Consider the following 24,906-nt stretch of genomic DNA (forward strand, 5'->3'; position numbering starts at 1 on the left):
AGCCATGAAGCAGTCACCTTGAATTTTTCTGCATTATATGCTGCAGATGTTGAATGTCAAGGTCCTTCAAGTAGAACTGGAATCCTAATGTCCAACATAAAAGAGCTCCATGCCTACACAAGCCCATTTGCACAAGGCAACAAGGGCTCTGCTTAAATATCGATTTCCTTTAGCCGGCTCCAGAACAGTCCTCTTTTTGACTCATCCAGCATGAGATTGCTTCATCACTGGGTCGTTCTTCAGCATTACGTTGAGAGTGCATTGCTGTGTCCATGTCAACTCCACTCACCGAACTCAGGACAAGCAAGGTGAGTTCCTTTTGTATTTCATGCTTGGATCAAAGCTAACTTCAATATTCTTCAATTTGAGCAAACAAAGTTAAGCAACATCCCTGTGTTTAATCTACAGTATAGATTCACTGGATCCACGGTCCACAGTGCAGCAAAGAAAAAAAACACAGTAGCCCTTCTAAACCTTGTGCTGCCTGTAGTCAAACCCCACTGAGTTCCATATTTATGGGTATATACATGATTGCACTGGTTGGCTCCACCAACATGAGCCTGGAAAGAACATGCAAAAATCCACCATTTCATTTGTAGTTTTAAGACAAAACGAACAAGTGTGCAGAGGGTTGGATTAACAAAGGGCTGGTGGGACTCCAGGGCTGAAGAGAATGGAGAAGGTCTCAGTCAGCCAGATCATTGAGTACACAGCAAATGGAATACGCAATGTGCTCTGTGCTCTCCATTTGCTGAGGAATTACAGCAGGAACTGGCTGAAGACTATAAAAGGGTTTAAAAAGTAGCTAATTATTGGGACTCAAGATGCCAAGGAAGGGTATTGGTCCGATATCTAAACCAGTGCAAGAGGAGCAGGGGGTTCAGCATGCCATCTCATTGGGTAAGATAGTCGCTCGTGGCCAGTTTGGTAAGGCTCAGGTGTGATCATGGGATTTGGAGGATAGGAAAAAACACTGACCTTTTAATGAGGGTCAACATAGATGCCAAGCAGCTGAAACAGTAACATTCTGAACCGTTTCTGAGACACCCTTCTTGAGGTAAACATCCAACATTTATAATCGCAAATTTGAACATTCCTGCGCCCCCTCCCCCCTCCCTCCCTCCCATTTGATAATGTGCAACCGCAGAAGTGCTTTACAAGAAATGTCAGCCATTTGTTGGGGGTGGGGGAGGGATGGGGTTACAAGGATATCCTCTGCAAAGCAAGGAATGAAACATACTCAAGACATTCCAAAGATAAGAGTCTGAAAAGCCCAACGCATGGATCCATTTCTGATCTCTTAGGGCTCAGCTTGATATGAATGGTTTGATCACCTGGCTGAATGTCTAAGCCAATGGTTTGGACTCGCTCTTAATTATTTTGGAGGGTGTGGGGGGGAGATGGGGGAAGAGAAGGAGTTATCTACAGTTATGTGTGTGTGTCTATAGTACTTTCAGGAGCGGGAAGGAATACCGTGTCACATCCTCTCTCCCACCCCACCCCAAACCCACCCCCAACCCACTCGAAATATTGCACGATATCGCTGCGCTCACGGGCATTTGTTTTCTCCAGTAATGAGCGCACGTGTGGCTGTGCCGGTTGCCTGGACGTCCCTGGCCAACAAAAATAAAACATGGTAAAAGAGCACGAGCGTTGCAGCGTGGTTGGTCGAGTGGCAGGACGGTTATTTACAGCCTTCTCTCGGCGTGGCCCGTAGCGTGCAGCCGCTGTCCTGTGTATGTGTGTGTGTGGTGGGGGTGAGGGGGCCTAGTGACAGGTGGGACTCGTGGCACTGTCCAGCGAGGACTGTGAGAGACGGCGAGTGATGGGAGCAACGGTCGAGTCCACCAGTGATGACGTGGGGAAGAGCTTGTACCAGCCGGTCACCATGTTGGACAGATCCAGTTCCTCCAGGTGGATCTGGGCCATCCCCATAAAATACTTGTGGTCCATTCGACCATAATCGCCCCAGACTATTACCTGTAGGCACAGCATAGAGTGTGACATATACACAGAGTTACAGGTTGAATTACGTACAACGTTGCAGCATGGAAGCAAGAATGTAAAGCAATGGGTTAGTTCTAGCCATAAGGTAGGAGGAGGTCATTTGACCCACCGTGTCTGTGCTGCGTTATATCTGTCGCTCTTTTTAATTCATCCCACTCTCCAGCTCATGCCCCTTATCCCTTATTGTTTTCACAGCCCAGGTCTTTATGTGGTTCCTCTTTTGAATGTGTTTACCTACGAAACTCACAGTCACTACGTTTTACAGGGTACCCTGTAAAACGCTTTGAGACCTCCTCTCAATATGAAAGGAGCTATATCAAATTGTTATTATTCGTACCAACTTGCATTTATATAGTGGAATAGCATCTCAGTGAAGCTTGACTCCGAGCCAGGGAGAGGGGGGAGGTGACCGTAGGAGGGATTGAGATAGGAAGTTCTGGGGTTCAGCGGCTGAAAGCATGGTCTTCAATCTTGAAACCAATGTGTTCTCCATTAGGGAGCCAGTGAACCATGGGATCGATTGGGGTGCGGAGTTTAGTACGGGTGAGGATACAGGCAGCAAAGTTGTGAATTAATTGGATTTTATGAGTCGAGCTGGGGAAACCAATAATAATTATTGATCAAGCCTCAATAGCGATTTGTGGAAATTAATTCCATACATTAACAACCCTCGGAGTGAAGAAATTATTCTGCTAAGTCTAACAGTCATTCTGAACTCTATGGGGGTTATCCTGTGATTAGTTACTGCCTCACCTTGCACGCACGGTGATGGCAGGTCACCCACTCCCATCCCCAGATGTCCGCCTCCCCGTCCTCCTCACTGCATAGGCTCCATATACCAGCCCAAAGATGGCTGCCACCCAGCCCACTCCCCCCCTCACCCCACCACCACCCTCCCTAGCCTCTGATGAACCCCGGGGGCAGCCATCTTTGAAGTTGGCATAGAGGCTGCACCTGCCATAAAGGGGACAGGCCCCCACCCCCCCAAAAAATATTTTCACCCACCACTTTTGTCCCTCCATCACCACAAAGGCTTGTCATGCTGACCTGTTCCTGCCAGAGGCTGGCAGTCAGGGACTGATCAGGACACTGACCTGTAGCACCTTGCCCTGGGGGCTCTCCTCAAACATCAGGGGCTGCTGATACAGAGGGTCCACAGTCTTCCTAGAAATCTTGGTTTTCCTCTTTGCTATACACACACCATTTTCCAGTAGATACACCTTGATGTAGGGAGCTGTGGGGTGCAGCACACAGTGTAAGCCATTAGACACATTTGAGGGCTTCCAGAGGAATGGAAGATACAGAAATGAATTTCAGTATTGGGGTACATGTGGAGATAATGCACCAACTTCTGTGCGTGTGCATCTCATCACACACCGGGGACCCACTCAGTTTCTTATTAAAATGTGACGACCATCATTAAATTAGCCTGTTGGGTAACTCAATGTAAAGAGATCTCGGCCATGATTTTTCCATGTGTAGGTGGGATGCCTGGACATCTCAGCTTGGTGTGGATACTCTTAAGCATGGTGATGGGTTGCCACATGCATCAGACACCCAGCTGACCAAAGTCTTTGAGAAACACTGCTGTACGTCACTTTGCTTGTTTGCAATCTACACCCCATTGTTGTAAAAACTTGATCCATTGTAAAGACCCCATTGTTGTAAAACCCCCTCCAATGCGCCCGGATACGTTTTCAAGTTAGGCATCACATAATTGCATTCGATATTCAACATTCAACCTGACCTGGGACCTGTACAGCGTTTTCACTTGTGATTGAATCTGCCCCCCCCGCCCCATCTTTTATCTGGAATGCACCCTCGGTAGTAACCAATGGTGTGAGAGAGACAATAGCTGCTGTGGATCTATCAGGGAGTGGACCAGTATCACTGGTGTGATGGATGGTGTAGTGAGGGACGGAGCACTTACCCGCTGCAGCTCGTGCCCACGGGTAGTGCTGGCACGTACCTGGCAGGGTTTTGGAGCCGGGCTTTGGTATCAGTCCTCGAGCCTGGAAAATCTCCACTTCCAGCTGCCCGCTGCGATCAATCACACCAATGTGAATATCACCTACCACAGAAAGACCAGACCCCGTCAGCACCACTGGTGAGAGTCAGCGAGTATAGAATTACAGTCCTCCAGTCAATGTATAATAGAAACACTGTAATATAGCATAAGAGCAATGCAGGAAATAATAATAATAATAATCCTTGCATTTGATGTAGCGCCGTATCACGTCATTGAGACGTCTCAAAGCACTTCACAGAATCCACTGTAAAGGTAATTGACTATATTTAGTGGGAGAAACGATTCGAGAGGCAGTGTTTGCAGTATTCCAACTGTAGAGACAGTGTCTGTGTCATTATGTGTCATTCATGACATTACTAAAGCCAGTGTGTAATTACAGTACAATAAGCAGAGTATGTATTATGTATTAAGGCCAACTGTAGCCCAAACAGAGCTGAGATCGTCTCACTGAGCACAGACCGTGACTGTGACCTGATACCTACTAACCGGGTCTGACCATAACTCTAAACCTTACTCTGACCGCACTCTCTCAAGAGCTGACTTCTCCTCACGCTTGGTGATTCCATTTCACAAACGTTAAAATGGTCTTCAGTAACCTCACGCCTGATATATTATCTTTTCCTCCCAGCAACAGAAAGAACTCCGATTAGAATGAATGTTCATAAAGTGTAGCTGCTGATTCTTGGAAGGAAGTGGAATGTGAACAGGGGCAGTGAAGCTGATAAGCCATATCCAACCCACTGACACAATGTAGAGAAAGAATGACAATAATAATAATAATAAGCCTTGCATTTGATATAGCGCCTTATCACGTTTTTGAGACGTCTCAAAGCGCTTCACAGAATATATTGTAAAGTGAATTGACTGTATATTTGTGAGCGAAACACGGCAGCCAATTGCACACAGCAGCGTCCCCACAAACAGTCGTGGATTGAGTGACCAAATTTTTGGGGGCGTTATCATGAGGAGCTGCAGTGAGAGGGAGCTGGAGGGCGAAGATGACTGGACCGCGACTCGCGGTTGAAGCTCATGTCAACTCACCCATTGAGGGGGTTGCTAGTGTCTGTCGGCCCACCAGCTGTGCTGGTCCCAGCCCGTCCAAGAAATCACTGAACTGTCCGTCTGCTCCCAGCCGAGCCGTGGGGAAAACCAAACTGCGAAGCACAAGGAGATCGGGGTCAATAACTGTCGCACGAGCTGCTCAGCCGGTGACCCACAAACAGTGTCAGGAACCCAAGGAACTAGTCACCAAAAGTTTAGACCTGCCCAACATTTCACCCAATCTGAGCTCGGAGACCACTTTGCCTTCAAACGTTATAATTGGTAGAGCTTCGGAGAATGTCGGTTGTTGTTGTCACATCTCTTAATAAACTACAGGCTTTTCCAGATTAAAATATTTCCACAACTCTGGGCAATCTTAATTCTTAAGGCAAAATGGTCTTGATCACTGGAGCCGAGCCGGGTAAGAAGGAATCAAATAATAATAATCCTTGAATTTTATATAGTGTTCCTGACGTGAAAGGCGCTTTACAAATGGAATCTTGTTGTTGTTGTTGTTGTTTCACCCACAAAATTACAATCAATTCACTTTACAATATATTCTGTGAAGCACTTTGAGACGTCTCGTACATGTAATAAGGCACTATATCAAATGCAAGGATTATCATTTACTATTCAAGCCTTATCACGTGGTTAAGACGTCGCAAAGCGCTTCACAGAAAATATTGGAAAGTTGATTGAAAGTGGGTATTTTGTGGGCGAAACGCGCCAGCCAATTGCATACAGCAGTGTCCCACAAACAGTCGTGGATTGAACTGACCAAATCCAAGTGCTGAATGTTGTAGGTTTGAGGGGGGTAAACAGTGACAGATCAATCCCCAGTGGCTGATCAATCAGTAACAAAGTGGACATGGACTCTATCTGAAATACTGCAAACAGTGAAGGGGAGGTTAGAGGAAATGTTTCTACACAGTGGCTCATAAGGGTGGGGAGTGCATTATCGCATGTGGCTGTTGAATTAATTATCTGTATTTACATGACCGCTTATTTATTATTCAGTAATGTACTCCCAGATTCCACTAGAGGACGCCAGGACACAACGATGTGCAGATTTCGAGTCGGATTCCAGCTCTCAGTTAGAAGCTCTAAATCTGCCCAGCCTTAGCCCTTTAATCTTCAAATTTAAGAAGGTTCAGATTTATGGGAATTTCTTCGACTCAGTCTATTATCAGAAGCTGTTTTTTTTTTGTTTTTTTTTCGCCGTTCTTAAAAAGAAAGCGGATTCTAAACGAAGACCGGATTGATTGAAAGCATTTTCCGCGATTCTGTGCACAGTTAAAGTTTGCAGGGTAAGGCTGGGGAGGTATTTGGGGCCTCGGGTTGCGGTCATCATGATGGGATATTCACCTGCAAACAGGACAGATGTGGCAGGCACTTTGAACTCTGGTCAAGCGCTCTGAGACGCTACCCTGCATGGAGGGAGCTATATAAGTGCAAGTTGTTGTTGCGCATTGTAACAACAACTGCTACTTGCATTTATTTAGCTCTTCCCTCTCACAGCACTGACCAATGGCGGAGTTTGTCAGGTATGGTCAAAGAGAAAGTCTTCAGGTGTGATTTTAACACGATTAAAGTGGGGAGAGTCAGAGGGATTGAGCCAGGGAGCACTGCAAATCATTAGAAATGATCAATTCTATTTGGGGGATTCTTGGAGAGTACACCAGAAGAAACACTATTTTCTTCTTGAATAATAATAATAATCATATTAATCCTTGCATTCGATATAACGCCTTATCACGTCTTCAAAACGTCTCAAACGCTTCACAGAATATAAAGTGAATTGACTGTATATTTTGTGAGTGAAATGCGGCAGAAAAAGCGATTCACCAATCGACTAACAACAGGGTTCCTACTCACTGCTGGTAAACAGAGGCGTGTGGAGTAAGGAAGCTTTCCCAACGTTTTGCCCTGCCCGTGAATCAAACCCAGGTCCTCTCGCTTGCGAGGTGAGTGCTCTAACCACTGAGCTACAGGACTGAATAGTGTTGTATCATTAAATCTTTAACGTCCACCTGAACAGACAGACCTCGAACCCTTGGCTTGTAAATCACTCAACCCAAAAGAAACACCCTCAACAATGCACCAAAACATCAGCGAGACAGTGAGCTCAGGATTCTGACTGGAACCCAGCGACTTCCAGAGCCAGAGCCAGAGAGGAGGAGAGAGCCAGAGGGAAGTCCAGCCTCGGAGGGAGCTTCTTTGTTATCTGCTGCGAACTCACTTCCCATCAGAGCTGTTGCTGTTGGTGCTGCCGTCTGTGGACTCACGGCTTCCCTGCCTCGTGACCCGGTTCCGCATTTCCACAGCGATCCCGGTCTCGGTGCTTCTCCGGATGTTGCTGCGTAACTTCTTGGGACCAACTTCTGTGGGAAGAGAGAGAGAGAGAAAGAGAGAGAGAGAGAGAGAACATTTCTTAATATAATAATAATAATTCTTGCATTTGATCTAGCACCCTTCTCCCTCGGGTCCGCAAGTTTCATCTTAAATATGTTGTTGTTTTTTGCTTCGACCGCAGCTTCCGGCAGTGAGTTCCACATACTCGCCACCCACTGTGTAAAGTTTCTCCTGACCTCCCTTTTAGATCTGTTACTGGCGATCTTTTACACTTATTTGGATAGATCTTTTGCAGATGCGTACTATTATCAATATGAAATATAAAAGCAACATAAAATTTTAAATTATAAAATATAATATAAAATCAGAAGGGTAGAAAATTAGAGTCATAAGGAATACATATTTTATATATTTAATATTTTATACTTTCAATACAAAATATAAAATGACCACAGCCAGGAGCAGTGGGGGAGTGTGGAAGTGGACAGCGCTTGGTTCTGAATTTCCTGGCACATCTGTAGTTGAAAGCCAACAAGTCAAGGCTTCACATCACAGCTTTACACTCGAACAATCAATGTATATTTCAGCATTTTACTGAATTATAGTCCTTTGAAGCTGTGCTCAATTCTTTCTTTCCCTTGCTAAAGATCCAAATTTTCAATTTAATTTTTCATGGGTCAGATGATGATTAAAAAAATGTCTGTCCCTCGGGGGAACGTTGACTCACACGATGCCCCTCTGGTCGCTGGCAGAAGCTGAACCAAAAGCTGAACCGAAGCCAGGTGTGGCCTCAGAGCCTGACAGCTAACTCTGCATTTCTGCACGGTACAAAGCCCGATATCGGTAATTGGGAATACAACAGTGCAGGTAATGAGTCTTCGCGGAAAACACAAATTAGCAAAGAGTTCTAATCAAAAAACATCATCTGTCGGAGTGTCACTCTAGAACTACATTGTACCAGTCCTTCTTAACCTTTTGCTCTGTAGCTATTTCTCTCTCCATGTCTTCCATCCTTCCTCCTGACTCTAATTTTCTTTGACCATTTATTTCTCGATCTCTCTGACTCTCTGTGTGTGTCTGACCCGCCGCTGTACTTATGACAAACTGCTGAATATTCACTTGGTTCGCAAACCTTGGCTAAATCATGGATTTGGTCATTTTATCCATATGCAGCAACTACAGTTTGTTGGCACCTTCAAGGCTCAATATAGATAAACGGACACATGGCAGGTCAGCATGTGGATGCATGTTCCACTATACATGATATACAAGGATACAAGAGGCAGAGTTACTAGCACCCAGATAGGGAGGTATAAGCACTAACGCAAGTTAATGTCTTGGTTCTGGGTTTGTCAAGCCGCTGTAGTCTGGGCGAGTTAAACAAGAGGAAATGGTGGATGAAACATTTCTGCTGGTGTTCTGTCCACACACTGCACTGATAAGAGCTCTTGGGTTCTTGCTGATAAACTTCAGAGTGCCCAACTTACACACTTGCAGAGTACATTGTCATATCAGTCAGCATAAGGCTTGCCGGGAGTGGACTGTGCTCAGGTTTGGTTGGCCCCTGGTTACCACAACATGAAGGCCTAAGCCTAGAAGTGCTGCAAAGAAGAACAAGGATGATCTGCAGTGGGTAGGATGAGTTCTGAGGAGTGAATAGACAAACTAGGGTTCTGCCTTGAAGGGAATCATATCAAAAAGGCCCTAGAAAAATATGTAAAATGTTGAATGGTACTGAGAAAGTAAATGTAAGGATTATTATTATTACGGGTTGTGAGAAGACTTTTGGGCAAGTATTTGAGAAGTATTTCTCACAAATAAGGTTTGTCTAAAACCTGGAAACAGGTAACCGGGAAAAGGTAACATATTTAAGGCCATTTAAGAAACAGTCTGATGTTTTCATATCGCTTTTATTTTGGGAGGGTGAAATCAAATGGGTCAATGGACCTTCTTCATCCAAACCTCTCTTGTGAGTCGTTTTGTATTAGACCCTAAAGTCAACTCTCCCTGAAAGGATCATGTTACTTGAAGATTTGAACATCCTTTAACCTTCGTCATTTTTGTGGGTGTGCTTTCTGAATTGTTATCTCTCGGTGACTGCTGTTGTTTTCTGTATCTTGGCTAGAGAGTTGTTGTGGTGGGTGGATGTACACTGAACAGAAGCTTTTCAGATCTAAGACCCTAAGGTTGGCAAGGTGTGTGTGTGTGTATGTGTTAGGAGAGTAAATAATGATGTCGGACGTCAGTCCGTCAATTAATCAATCAAATCAATCGATCGATCGATTGATCAAGTTAAAATCTCTTTGGCTTCAAATTGTGTTTGTGACAAGAAAATGCAATGTCAGAGTACTTCAGCACAGATGTAGCATGGAACCACTTGCCATTTATATCTAGTGCTGTACAGCTTAGGAACTTCTTTAGTATTAGTTGCTTGACGTACACAGTGCACGCAGTAAAACCTGCCCCCACCCCTGTGTCTCAGGGTCAACTTGTGTGGGGACAAGATAACCCTTTAGTCCTGTCTGGTACTATATGGCTCATGTATGTGTTAGTGTCAGCTCCTGTATGTACAGCAAACAGTAATGAGGAATAATAATAATCCTTGCATTTGATATAGCGCCTTATTTCAAAGCGCTTCAGAGGATACACTGTAAAGTGGAGTGACTGTGTATTTACGAGGAGAAACATGGGAGCCAGTTGTGTGCACAGCAATCTCCCACAAACAACAACAACAACAACAACAAGATTACATTTGTATAGCCATAGAACAGCCATGGGAATGAGTGACAATTTTTATTTTGGGTTGTTGTTGGCCAGGACACCAGGAGGAACTCCCTTCTCTTTTCGAATAGTGCCATGGGATCTTTAAAGTGCACCCGAATAGGCAGATGAGACCTCGGTTTAATGTCTCACCTGAAGGACTGACTGATTCGATTCCTGGTTGGGGGCACACATAGTTCAACACTTTTTTTGCTTCGATATTTAACTTAATGCAGAGGTTTGAGAAATGAAGGTAATCTGCGCTGTGTGTAGGTTTGTTGGTGGAGCTCAAGAAAGTGCCCCCCCCCAGGGCGTGAATCGTTCCACTTTATTGAACATACGGAAGCTAACATAGGCACACCAGCAAATGGAAGTGAGTTGTTTCCTTTTTACTGGGGTGCAATGTATGGGAGAAGGTTATTTGTAAACTTAATGAGAATGAATTCACAATTAAAGAAAATTAAGGGGTGGAGGGGGGAGGGGGGGCAGGAATTCTTCCCACTTGGCTTATATTATTAACCCTACAAACCAAAGCCCTAATGGGTAATATGGCCTTAGGTGGCCAAGCAGTAGAAAGCTTACCAGGCAGTCCTTTGAATAGCAAGCTGCTTAGTTTTAGCTGGTTAACATCCAGCAATTGCTTTGTGACTTCTCTCGCTGTGTTTAAAACTCTCTTAAAAACATATCTCTCTGACTGCGCCTGTGGTCGACAGCCTCAAATTTCATCTCCTTTCCTCCCTGCTCAGTGTCCCTCATGGTTCTTGTGAAGCACTTTGAGATGATGACTAAGTGGAAGGTGCCATGTGAGTACAAGCTGTTGAAGTAGGGCACAAAAGAAAAACCCTTGGAAATAATATCATGTAAATATGTCTGGATGCAACGAGACTGTTCAACTAAACAAATTGTGCGGTTAGAAAGCAGATCACTATCTTCCATGTTAACCATAGCAAATAAAGCTAGAGCATTCAATGTCAATTGGACAAGATGAACTGCTGATGCCAAAAGTGTTTACCTACGATTAAAGATGAAGAGGTCCATGCATATTTAGTCATTTGTTTCCTCAGTTCACAGGGACTGTTATCCGAATCCAAGCTAATTAGGAGTATCCAAAATAAACTGAGAATTCTAGGTATCCCACCTATACATGGAAATTACAGAGATGTTTATTGGAACTGAACGCACACTCTCTCCCTGGAGGGACGTATCCTGTTTACCTAATTCTGGAAACTATTAAGCGCAGGTTAGTGGGAAGAGTCCCTGTACCCAGTGACTGTTCTGCCCTTCCAAGTCCTGCTGATAAAATCATATGCTGTCATCAGCAATGCTCTGGAATACTGCGGACATGCCTGGCTTAGGAACTGCACTCCTGGGCAGAGAGAGTGGGCTTGATTCCGACATTCAGTTGCGAAACATGACACAATGGAGCTGAACCCCACCATCCACACCCGCCCACCACCCCACCTGCACCCCCACTAAGGAGGAAAGTCACTCTGCTCATTTGAGCCCTCACTGCATGGATGGCAACCATTGGGGAACTCCCTGCGAGCTTCTCGGTTTGCAACGCAGCTCAGCATGAAAGGCATTGCCACCATCTTCCTATCTGCAGCTCGGACACACATCCCTTCCCATTGTGTCAGAAAAGCTCACAATCTAGACTCCTGGGCAGTAATGAGGGAACCATGGTTGGATTATTGGATATGTTGTCCTTCAGATGAGAAGTTAAAACCGATGTCCTGTCTGCATCTTCAGGTGGAGTTTAAGGAGTGTGTGACACAATTCAAAAAGAAATGGAAGTTTCTCCCACTATCTCGGCCAACAATCCTCCTGATTAATAAGCTCAGTCACCTCATGGCTGTGTGTGGGACTTTGCTGTGTTCAAAGCTGTCTGTCGCATTTACCTATAATAAAAATCACTGCGCTTGACAGTGATGACAGTGAATTACTTTGAAATGTTTTGACGTGAGGAGCCGCAATAGAAATACAAGTTCTTTCTAGGCACAGAAAAAAATTGACTTTGTAAATATAAACCCTACTTTCAATCATATATCCTGCGTCAACCAGTCGTGAAGTGGCATTGGAAATGGGCACAGAGAAGACTGGTCAAAATAAACGTACAAGTGAATGGCTCCTTGTTGCTGGGATAAGTTCCCATGTCAGACTGCTGCAAAGGGCTGCGAAACTGGGTCTGTCTCTCTGCAAGATTGTGCTGCAGTGTTATATAAGTGCAGAAAGCAACTGCAGTCAGACCGAGAGAAAGAGACCTCGAGATACCTTTGAAACCCATTTTAAAATAACCAGTAACTGGAAAGGGCTCTTATTAACATGCTCAGCACACACGGGCCTCTCTGGGAGTAGCTGAAATAATGGCACCACCTCAAATAATAGCAGGCAGTGTCAGGACAGAACAGCTGATTTCTAAATGAAAGGACTGTCACGCTGGGTAGATTGAGTAAAACATGTAAACTGATTATTAAAGTTATGTTAATTGCGATATTCAGGTAAAGTTGGCATTGAATGCACTATGATTTTCATCAATAAGAAATAAGCTCTCGGTTGTTTTCCCTCATGGGACTTTCACTTCTGTTGAATATTTTATGTTAAAAGTTTTGCTTAGCATTGCGTTACTTAAAAGGCAACTGTGCCGAACAGATCTGTTCTGTGAGCAGAATCATAGAATCATAGACTCTTACAGCAGAGAAGGAGACCATTCGGCCCATTGTGCCTATGCCATCTCTTTGAAACAGCTACTAACTAAATCAGGACTGAGACTAGTTCCCTCTGTGCATCACGACTCCAAACAAGTGTTGTGGCATAATAATAATAATAATAATAATAATAATAATAATAATCCTTGTATTTGATATAGCGCCTTATCGCTTCTTCGAGACGTCTCAAAGCGCTTCACAGAATATACTGTAAAGTGAAGTGACTGCGTGTTTTGGGGGTGAAATTTTAAGATTTATAATTCGGAAATGTTTTAAATCCATAGTAGACAGGAAAGAACCTACATTTTCTAGGAGCTCAAACCGCTTCACAGTGACTGCTACCAATGCACAGTGACCATGGTTTGTAGACAATTGCAGGATTCAGCACACAGCAAAATCCTTTAAATGGCTGCAAGGCAAATGATCAATTGATCTCGAGAATTGTTGCCTGAAAAAAACACTCTGATCTTGAGGATTGTCTTAGGATCTTTAGTACCCAACTGAAAAACAGAACCTCAGTTTAACGTCTCATCCGAAAGGCAGCACCGCCAACATTGCAGGGCTCCCCATGACAGCAATGGAGCATCAGCCGGGATAGCAACATGGGGCTTGAACCTGCAATCACCTGACTCAGAGGAAAGAGTACTACCAACTGAGCCAAGTTGACAAGCACCAACTGATCAAACAGATTAGTGCTGCAATGGGTGGATGAAATCAAATGGGCTCAGCGGCCTTCTTTATCTGACCCTCTCTTGGGATCTTGTAAACCCCTCGCTATCAAGGTTAGTGCTGCTCCAGTGAATAGACCCATAGATGCATCGAAAAGGACCTTTAATCCTGAACTGAAAGATAGAATACAGAAGCTCTAATTAGCTGTGCTGGTTAGCTCTACCTCACCGCTTCCCATTTTATCCAGTACTCGTCTTGAATCTCTCAGGAACAGGAGGTTTCACTGGACTTCTTCAGTTTAGTTACACCCTCCCCTGTGATTACAGCAACTTGTATTTAGTAGCACCATTCATGTACAGTAACATCATGAAGTGCTTTACAGAAAACAACAACACTTCCATTTGTATAGCATCCTTCACAGTGTCTTGGAGTGTTTAAAGCAGGGATGGTGGGGGAGGGGGGAGGTGGGAGGAGTGAGTTGACAAGAAGGCTTTTAAAGACCAATAGAGAAGTATTGAAAAGAGAGATTTGGAGAGGGAGCTCCAGAGGGCTGATGGCTTGGTCACTAAAGGTGAGGCAGGGAGGCAAGATCCAAGTTTGCCTGGACGAGGGAGTGAGCAGTGAGTGAGACACTGGAGGCTGGTGACGATACAGGTGATGGGCAAGCGAAGCTTAGTGTAGGTCATGAAGCAGATGACCTGCTGCTTGAAGACAGTGGAGCTGAGGCTGTCTGGAGGTGGCAAACAGCGGATAAGGGGTTTGGCTGCTTTGGGGATGGGACAGGGACAAAGCCAGAGGATGTGGTGAAGAGTAGCAAGTTCTATCTATTACCCTGCTATTATCTGGTAATTTCAAGATTATTCAACAATGTTAATACATTCGAGCAGATTGAAAGAATAGGAGTGTGTCAGAACATTCTGTTCTTACTGTATTATTCATTGTATGGGATTAAGTCTACTTAATGTGCACACTCTCAGACTGACTGAATGGTGTTCTCTCCATTCATTCTTGTTTTATTCATGACATTATTACAAGTCCCTTCATCCCATTACTTCTCATTGTTCCAGAATGCCTTTCCAATCATCTTCCCATCACAGTATCTAGCTGCTGTTTAACTGAATCCAGCACCCTAACATCAACAACCCTTCCTAGTAAATGATTCCAGTCTTTTTCTGCCCTCTGGATAACAAAATGCTTCCTAGTATCTATCCTGAAATTGCCCTTTGCAGCTCTAAACCTATGTTCAAACCTATTATCCTTCCTTCCTCACATCCAGTCCCTCACCAGCACCGCTTTCTTCCACCTCTGACACATTGCCTGTCTCCGCCAATACCTCTCTCCAAAAGCCGCTGAAACCCTGGTCCATGCCTTTGACACCTTTCGGCTGGACTATTCTAACGCCCTCCTTGCCGGCCTCCCCTGCACTACTATACATAAAATCCAGATCATTCAAAACTCTGCCGCCCGCATTCTCACCCGTACCAAACTCCGCTCCCCGATCACCCCAGTCTTGGCCAGATTGCACTGGCTGCCTGGCCCAGAGAGGATCGACTTCAAGATCCTCACCCTTGTCTTCAAATCCCTCCACTCTTCTGCACCCCTCTACCTCTCTGACCTCTCCTCAAAACAGTGCCCGTTGTCTTTGTTCCTCCGGATCTGGCCTCCTCCTTGTCCCCCGAGTTCTCCATTCCACCCTCGGCGGCCGTGCCTTCAGCCACTATGCCCCGAGGCTCTGAAACTCCCTTCTCACTCCCTTCGCCTCATTCCCTCTCTTCCTATTTTCAGGTCTCTGCTGAAGACCGTTCTTTTCGACCGCGCCTTTGGTCACCTTCCCCCACATCCCCCTGGGCCCTCCCCCTGGCTTGGCCCCAGGATCCGTCACTGTGAAGTGCTTTGAGACGCCGTCAAATGTGGAGGGTGCTATATAAATCCAAGTTATTGTTGTTGTTGTTGTTGATGATGATGTCCACTTGTTCTATAATAATAAATTCTAATCCTTGCATTCGATATAACATTTTTCACATCTTCTTGACGTCTCAAAGCGCTTCACAGAATATACTGTAAAGTGAATTGACTGTATATTTGTGGGTGAAACGCGGCAGCCAATTGCGTACAGCAGCGTCCCACAAACAGTCGTGGATTGAGTGACCAAATTGTTATTGTTTTTTTTTCTTGAGGGATTATTATCAGGCGTGTGGAATAAGAAAACTTGCCCAAGGTTTCGTCCTGCAGTTGATCAAACCCAGGTCTCTTGCTTGTAAGGCGAGTGCTCTAACCACTGAGCTACAGGACTCTACTGCCTTTTGGCATACACAAGTATTGTTCTGGGTTTACATTTCAATCCCATTTAAGATATAATTCACCCATAAGATCCCTTCTAATTGTTACACATAGCTTATTCCTCTAACGCTTGGGTTCATCTGCATTGCTCTCCTCTGCCTCTAATGTCTGGCAACCCTTTATGTCACCGGTGACCAGAACTATGAACAGGTGTGGCCTGAGCACAACACTATATAATAATAATCCTTGCATTTGATATAGCACCTTATCCCGTCCTCGAGACGTCTCAAAGCGCTTCACAGAATATACTGTAAAGTGAACTGACCGTACATTTTGTGGACGAAACGTGATAGCCAATTGCACACAGCAGTGTCCCACAAACAGTCCTGGATTGAAGTGACTAATTTATTATTACTATTTTTTTGATGGAATTATTACTCCCGGAAAAGCGATCCACCGATCGACTAACTACTGGGTTCCTATTTACTGCTACGTAAACAAGGTGTGTGGATAAGGAAACTTGCCCAACATTTCGCCCCCAACCCAGATCTCTCCCAGCTTGAGTATGACGTCTGGGGATCTGAAATGAATTGATTTAGCTATACATCTCAGCATCTCTTTTGCCCTGTTTATTGCTGTCTCACACTGTTTTTGGCACAGTGAGCCATGAATTAGCTAACACCCCTAGATCTCTTTCAGCTACTGTCTAGGCAGGTTCTATCCCATCCATGGAGCGAGCACTTGTGACTCCTATTTTTGTTCCTTGTATCCATTTATCTGTATTGTCCTTCCTTTGCCAGTTATCAACCCAACCCGTTTGCAAGACCTTTGCTGTCTTCTCTGATTCTACAATTTCCCTCAACTTGGTGTCATCTGCAGAGTTACCTTATATTTTGTGGGCGAAACGCAGCAGCCAATTATGCACAACAGCATCCCACAAACAGGAGGTTGGGAGAAAAATGCCCACATACAGAGTAGTTACGATATGGAATGCTCTGCTGGGAGCGATGGTTGAGGTAGAATCCATATTAAATTTCGAAAGGGAACTAGATAAATACTTTAAAAGGAGTCAACTATAGGGGTACAAGGAAAAGGCAAGTAAATGGGACTGAAAGGATTGCTCTTAAATGAGCCAGCACAGACACGATGGCCTTCTTTCTGTGCGGTAAATTTCTATGGTTCTAAGTGATTCTTTATTGATAAAGAACATTGTACAGCTTCCCGCATTCAATTTAGTGCTTCACCTCCTCAACAACAACAACAACAAGATTCCATTTATAGAGCGCCTTTCACGTCGGGAGGACGTCCCAAGGCACTGTACAGTTGGGTCAGGACCTGAGCAGGGGGGGAATGGTCAGGGTGAGGGGAGGGAAGGGAGGGAGCGAGGAGGGGGTAGAGAGTCGAGAGGGGAGCTGAAGGCACGGTCAAAGAGAAAAAGGTTTTGAGACCGGCCTTGAAGGAGGAAGGGGAGGAAGCGGCGAAGGCACTGGGGGATGGAGTTCCAGAGCCTCGGGGCTGAGAGGCTGAAGGCCACCGATGGTAGGGCGGTTGGGGCGGGGGATGTGGAGCAGACCGGAGCCAGAGGAACAGAGGGTACAGGCAGGTAGGTAGGGGGATAGTAGGTCAGAGAAGTAGGAGGGAGCGAGGCCGTGAATGGCCTTGTAGGTGAGGATGAGGATCTTGAATTCGATCCTCTGGGGGATGGGGAGTCAGTGGAGGCGAGCGAGGGTGGGAGTGATGTGTTCCCGAAGCCTGGTGCGGGACAGTACACGAGCTGCAGAGTTCTGAATGACCTGCAGTGTGGAGGGAGGGCCGGGAAGGCCGGCGAGGAGAGAGTTCCCATAGTCCAGCCTTGAGGTGATAAAGGCGTGGACCAGAGTTTCAGCCGCGTGAGGGGTGAGGTAATGCCGTAGTCTGGCGACATTCCGGAGGTGATGGAAGGCGGTGCCAGTTGTGGTGCGGATATGAGGGAGAAAGGACAGCTCAGGGTCGAACAGAACGCCGAGGTTCCTGACCGGCTTTGAGAGGTGGAGAGTGCAGCCTTGGATGCTGATGCTGTCAGCGCCTGAGGTGCGGAGGCGCTGACGTGAGCCAATCAGGAGGGCCTCAGTTTTACGCACAACAATGTCTATTAGTTTGGTCAATCACCTCTACCCCTTCTGAACCCATGCTGACTGATATTCATTAGGTTCTGTTTATGCAGCTAATATTCTATTTTCTTCGTAATGATTGATGCTTTGAAACATCTTAATGTCATGATAAGGCACTGTGTCAAATGCAAGGATTATGATTATTATTATTTCATAGCTTTTCCGGTTATTTGAGGTCAGGCTGGTGGTCTATAGTTGCCTGGATTTGCTATGTCACGCTTCTTGAATATGGGAACTACATTCGCTTGCTTCCAGCCTGTTGAAAATTCATCAGTGGTGTTTGACTGACTCCCTCATCTTGTCTGTCAGTGCTACACAAATCTCCTGCATCAAAGTCTTAAAATGCCTCATGGGATTTTTACTGTAGAGTGCAGTGACTGTGCATTTTGTAGGTGAACATGGAAGCCGATTTGTGTGAACCAATGTCCAACAAATATGAAGTGAATGACCATTTTTTTAAAATCTAGAGGTTTGTTGGCAAGTGCACTGAGAGAAGCTCATTGTGCACTTGCTCACAATCTATTCATCCTTGGGATTCAATGCTGTGGTTTTCTCCTCATAGAGAAAGAGCCTTGTGCAGCCTTTAAGAATGAAAGTTAGAAGAATGTCAAGTGTAAGTGACAAAGAGCCATACTTTACAGAAATAACATTACTTTATTAAAGGCACTTCAAATACTAGTCAACTTTTTTTATGTGTTTTGTGAACAGATACAATGGCACATGCCAGCACTATTTCTGGTATGTGGAATCCTCTGCCTCAAAACAGAGTTAAGTTAAACGACAAATTCTTCTGAAAAGGGATTAGATGGTGGAAGAAGAAGAATGTTTTAAAAAAAACTATGGAAAAGACTAAATAAATGGTGTGGGGAAAAAGGTTGGAGAGCGGGCTTAGAACAGAGGAACATAGAAACATAGAAATTGCTGGACGAAAAGAGACAAAGGTCCATTTAGTTTGCCTTCTACCATCCTGGTAGTCGCTTGCTACAATAATAATGGACTTCTTGATCAATCCTGGCAATCAATCTCTATCGATTAAGCCTACAACTGTAGGAGTCCTGTAGCTCAGTGGTTAGAGCACTCGCTTTGCAAGTGAGAGACCTGAGTTCAATTCCAGGCAGAGGGCGAAACCTTGGGCAAGTTTCCTTACTCCACACAGAGCCTAATAATAATCCCTCCAAAACCAAAAACAATAATAAATTGGTCATTTTCAATCTACGACTGTTTGTGGGACATTGCTGTGCGCAATTGGCTGCCGTGTTCGCCCACAAATATACAGTCAATTCACTTTACAGTGTGTTCTGTGAAGCGCTTTGGGACGTCCTCCCAACTTGAAAAGCGCTATATCAAATGCAACGATTATTATTATTATTATTATTATTACAACAGACACAGGCATGAGGTGAGATAAACCTGCCAGTGCTGGAAAGCTTTGGGAACCATAGGTCCAAAGTTGCCTGTTTCTCCTAAGCACACTAGACTTTGTCATTCGTCATGTCTCAAATTATTCATATACTGTATCCCAAAATATTATGTTCTGAAAGAAATCTATCTAATTTGCATTTGAATGAATCACCAATTTCTGCTTTCACCGTCTCCCAAGGGAGTCTGTTCCATAGATTTATCACTCTCTCACTGAAATAATATTTTCGCAGATTAGTTTTCAATTTACCCTCCCCCCTTAAGTGCAGGCCAAGTCCTCTGGTTCTACTGTTCTGGACAAGATGAAACAGCTTATTATGGTCTACATTATCCAGTCCCTTTATAACCATAAAAACAGCAATTCTATCACCTCAGCCTTTTCTGTTCCAGCATAAAAATGCCTAGTGTACCTGATCGCTGTATTCTCTCAATCACTGCAATATTCCTCTTGTACTGCAGCAACCAGAACTGTACACAGTATTCCAGGTATGGTCACACCAATGATTTATAAAGTGGAAGGATTACCCCGTTACTTAGACTCAACACTGACCTTTAAATACATCCCAGCATTTGATTTGCTTTACCCACTGTGACTGAGCATTGTTTCCACAGCTTCAACTTGTTGTCGATCAGGACCCCCCAGGTCATTCTTTCATTTTCCACACATATTCTCTTTCCATTTAAAGAATAGTCCTTTCCTGCATTTTTTGTCCCCATGTGTCCCCAATTCTTTAGAAAATGCGAAGTGTTTTACATCAACAACGTCAACAACAACTTGCACTTATATAGCGCTCCACGCAGGGTAGCGTCTCAAAGCACTTAACAGTAGCGGAGCCTGACTCCAAGCCAGGGAGAGGGGGGAGGTGGTCATAAACACGGTCGAAGAGGAAGGTTTTCAGGCGGTACTTGAATAAAGGGAGAAAGGGCGCAAGGCGGAGGGGTTGAGGAAGAGTGTTCCAGAGTTTCGGGGAGTAGTGGCTGAAAGCGCGACCTCCAATGGTGGGGCAGAGGGTGCGAGGGACGAGCAGGAGGCCGGTGCCAGTCAAACAGAGGCGCCGGGTGGTGGGTTGGGAAGTGAGGAGGTCATGGTTCATATTCTTCAGGAATAGCTGGCTCATGTGGAGAAAAACACAAGTGCAGATTTGATGGGCTGAATGGCCTGTTGTAACTTTCTAATATTCTATGAGAAACTGGACAACATAGTTGTGATGAGATCCACAGCACAATAAGACAATGTAGAATCGTAATTCTCTTCCATCGATGGTGGTCAGCAGTCGTGTTGAATGAAGACTTTAGAAAAAAATCACTGAATATCAAGGAGCCAAGGGTGGATAGGTTGGGACAGGGTACCAACACAGATGGGCCTGAATTTCTTTTTATATTTTCATGCCTGCGGTTATCTCATTTAGTTCAGTTAACGATGAGCCAAAATGGGAAACATAACCCCAGGTTTTATCCCATGGGCCAGTGCAATTCAGTTCATTTTCCGAGCTGCCTGTCAGTATTGTCTGTTGATTTATAGTCAAAACCAGCAGGATATTCACATCATGGGCTTGTAACAGATAGACACAGTCCTCTAGCTTGAAGACACCAGGGAACTCCAACAGAAAACAGTGGGATCTTTTAACTTTGATGTCTGGTCAGATAGCAGCCTCGTTATCATTTTAGACTCGCTTTGTTGGTGCTTAAAAATTATGATCCGTTCAAATCTGCAGCGACAAATTCATGATACAGAGCCAGAGGTTTGTATGTGTTCCTGCTTGATGGGATGCTGTGGTCCTATTGGTGCAAATCGCAGAGGTGTGACGGTGTTTGGTACATTGCAATTTGATAAGCACAGGACTGTGAGCCCTGTACTGGACCATGAGAGCTGGTGATTGGACAAGCCTCTCAAGGCTTGGAGTATAGAAAACAGGAACAAGGTCTTCAGCTCAACCCTTGACCAAAACTAGGCAATAGAAGCCCAGCATTTCTCCTTGTCTTTGACTGAAGACAGAAACGCCTTGAGATGTTGTCTATCCTCAGGCTCTGTTCCATTCGCCCTGAAAACCACTGTCATCACACCCCTCCTCAAAAAACCCACCCTCAATCCTTCTGATCTCTCACACTACTGTCCCATCTCCAACCTGCCCTTCCTTGCCAAAGTACTGGAACGGATTGTTGCAGGTCAGCTTCAGTCACACCTCTCCCTCCACTCCCTCCTTGAGCCCCTGCAGTCTGGTTTTCGCCCTGACTGCCCCCAGCATAAAGACAGGGCTTGTCAAAGTCACAAACAACATCTTCTCTATCTGTGATCAGGACTCTCTCTGCCTCCTCGTTCTTCTGGATCTCTCTGCCGCATTTGACACAGTCGACAACACCATCCCTCCTCCATAGGCTCTCCTCCCTCATCTACCTTAGTGGGACCGCACTCGTATGGTTCGACTCCTACTTAACCAACTGCCTCCATTTCATCTCAGCAAACGGTTTCTCCTCACGCCCCCAGCTGGTCATCTGCAGGGTACCCCAGGGCTCCATCCTTGGCCCTCTTCTTTTCCTTATCTATGTGCTCCCGTTGTTTCTGGATGATGTCATCCGCAGACACGGGGTAAACTTCCACATGTATGTGGATGACACACAAATCAACTTTGCCTCCTCCAGCACCAACTCCAGGGCCACCGATGTTCTATCAGCTTGTCGGACAGACATCAAGGCCTGGATGAGTGTAAACTTCCTGCAGCTGAATATGGACAAGATGGAAGCCATACTTCTTGGCTCCAGTCAACGATTTCACTCCTGCGGATCTAAACTCTTTAATCTCCCTGAGCTCTCCCTCAGACTCACCGAACCACTGCGCAACCTAGGCGTCCAGTTCATCCCCCAGCTGTCTTTCCTCCCCCAAATCCGATCTCTGACGAGAACTCCCTTCTTCCACCTCTGCCACATTGCCCACCTTCGACCGTACCTTACCCCAAATGCAGCCGAAACCCTCATGCATGCGTTTGTCACCTCCTGCTTGGATTACTCCAACGCACTCCTCACCGGTCTCCCCAGCTCCACCATTCACAAGATCAGCTCATTCAAAACTCTGCCGCCCCAGACTGACTGAACCAAACTCCGTACCCAAATCTCACCAGTTCTGGCCCAGGCTCCACTGGCTCCCCATCAATGACCGGATCAACTTCAAGATCCTCACTCTCATGTTCAAATCCATTCACTCCCTGGCACCTCCCTCCCTCTCTTACCTCCTCACTCCCCAATCCACCACCCGGCACCTCCACTCGATTGGCACCGGCATCCTCCTTGTCCCTTGCTGCACCCTCCGCCCCACCATTGGAGGCCGTGCTTTCAGCCACTATGCCCCAAAACTCTGGAACACTCTCCCTCAATCCCTCCGCCTTGCCCCCTCTCTCCCCTCTTTCAAGTCCCGCCTGATAACGTTCATGTTCGACCATGTTTACAGCCACCTCATCCCTCCCTCCAGCTCGGAGTCAAGGCTCCACCACTATTAAGTTACCCTGAGATGGAGGGCACTATATAACTGAGCTGCTACCCTGCATGGAAGGCGCTATATAACTGCAAGTTGTTATTGTTGTTCTCCAGAGACGATGTGAGTTATATTAATGTAAATTGTACTGTCTTAAAATTTACGATTGGCCAAATTTTGGAAAACTCTTAAATTTAATTAATCTTTTCTGAGGTTCTTTAAATGAATCAATCTTCCAAACAAAGAACTAGAAATTTAGCAGAGATCTGCCAATGTGGGGCCTCTGGCGTTTGTAGCTAAATGGGAATGAACAGGAAATAATGAGCATATTAAGCATCTCGTTCATGGGGGATTTTGCCAGGGAGGTCACTCAAAATATAACCCAATATCGAGCCAACATTGTTTGTGCTCCAAGACTTCAATATAAATGAGGCTAAAATTCTGGATAGGCTCAAGGAGCTGAAAATCAACAAATACCTCAGGTACTTGTGCATCAGCTTCAGGTATAGCCTCTGAGACAGAAGGTTGTGGGTCCAAGCCCAAGTCGCGACTTAGAACTTCATAATCTATGCTGACATTCACTGCAATGCTCTCAAAGAGTAGTACAAGTTATGGGGAAAAAGGCAGGTAAATGGGACTCAATGGATGGGCCAAAAGGCCTTCTGTGTTATAAATTTCTATGAATTTATAAAGTCTAAAATTTCAAATATATAATTGTTCGCCTCAGGCTCCGATAAGAATTCTGAGAGAAGCAAACTCCTTACCTGCTTTTCCTCGATAAATGAAGGAAATTTTTAAGGAATATCGCAGATTTTACAACCATTGAACAGACAGGAATAGACCCAGATTATTATTTCTGAGTAAACCAAGAAAGTAAGAGAGAGATATTAGGAAAGAGTTTTTTAGGGGGAGCATTCTTCCAGTTGGGTTGGTGGAGGCACGCACATTGGAGATACGGCACTGGAAGCTTCATGAGGTGTGATAGGGATTTATGTTACAGGGATAATATGAGATTGGAAGATGACAAGCAATCTTGTTGGAGGCAGATTTAGCCGTGGAGTGGAGTCCTGTAGCTCAGTGGTTAGAGCACTCGCTTTGCAAGCAAGACACCTGGGTTCATTTCCAGGCAGGGCGAAACCTTGGGCAAGTTTCCTTACTCCACACGCCTAATAATAATCCCTCCAAAAACCCAAAACAATAATAAATTGGTCATTTTCAATCTACGACTGTTTGTGGGACATTGCTGTGCGCAATTGGCTGCCGCGTTCGCCCACAAATATACAGTCAATTCACTTTACAGTATATTCTGTGAAGCGCTTTGGGACGTCCTCCCGACGTGAAAAGCGCTATATCAAATGCAAGGATTATTATTATTATTATTATTATTATTATTATTAGCAAAGAAGGAAAAGTAGGAATTGGCAATTAGAGGAGATCAGGATTACCGATTTATATTAATCTGTAATTGAGTGACTAATTAGAAGCATATCATTTACAGTGGCTAATTATATCATTGCAAATCTTGGACTCCGCAAATAGAGAATGTCAACAACGGAACAACTCCCATCCATTCAATCCCATTTATCTGCCTTTTCCCCATACCCCTGAAATGTACTGCTTTGTATTGGAGTGTCATCATCTTGTCATATTTCATTTATTGAGGTCATGTAATTGTTACCGTGTCGTTCTCCTAAACACTAACAACAACAACAGCAGGAAGATTACATTGGTACAGTGCCTTTCATGTCGGGAGACGTATCAAATCTTTTAGGTATCGAACTGGCTGCTTCCAACTGGAAGAGAGGCCCGGAATTCCGGCATGACCCATCCCAAGGGTTTGCCGGGCTCCCTGAGCTGGGAGCGGGCGGGCGGGCTGTGTGGGTTGGGGAGATGACTCCAGGACGCCGTGGCTTCTTTAATCTCGGAGGCTGGTGTTTGTCTGAACAGCTTCCTCGTCTCCAGCTTCGCATTAGCCTGCTCCGTCTGTTGCCATGGTAACTTCCACTGCATTGCACCAGATTCCCTACC

The 24,906-nt window shown here is 45.1% G+C and overlaps 1 protein-coding gene across 1 annotated transcript in view; it reads right to left on the bottom strand.

The window, feature by feature from the left end:
• Positions 1-1,735: 1,735 nt before the first annotated feature.
• The window catches only part of rims3 (regulating synaptic membrane exocytosis 3), an 82,234-nt gene continuing 59,063 nt past the window's right edge, over positions 1,736-24,906 (bottom strand). Inside the window, exons 4-8 of the mRNA XM_042338725.1 lie at positions 7,317-7,458; positions 5,078-5,190; positions 3,977-4,078; positions 3,102-3,241; positions 1,736-1,980 (exon numbers count right to left, since the gene is read on the bottom strand). Coding sequence (XP_042194659.1) covers positions 1,768-1,980; positions 3,102-3,241; positions 3,977-4,078; positions 5,078-5,190; positions 7,317-7,458 — 710 coding nt within the window. The 3' untranslated portion in view covers positions 1,736-1,767. The remainder of the gene's footprint in view (positions 1,981-3,101; positions 3,242-3,976; positions 4,079-5,077; positions 5,191-7,316; positions 7,459-24,906) is intronic.

Source organism: Callorhinchus milii, unplaced genomic scaffold (genome assembly GCF_018977255.1).
Source record: "Callorhinchus milii isolate IMCB2004 unplaced genomic scaffold, IMCB_Cmil_1.0 Scaffold10, whole genome shotgun sequence".
Lineage (NCBI taxonomy): Eukaryota > Metazoa > Chordata > Chondrichthyes > Chimaeriformes > Callorhinchidae > Callorhinchus > Callorhinchus milii.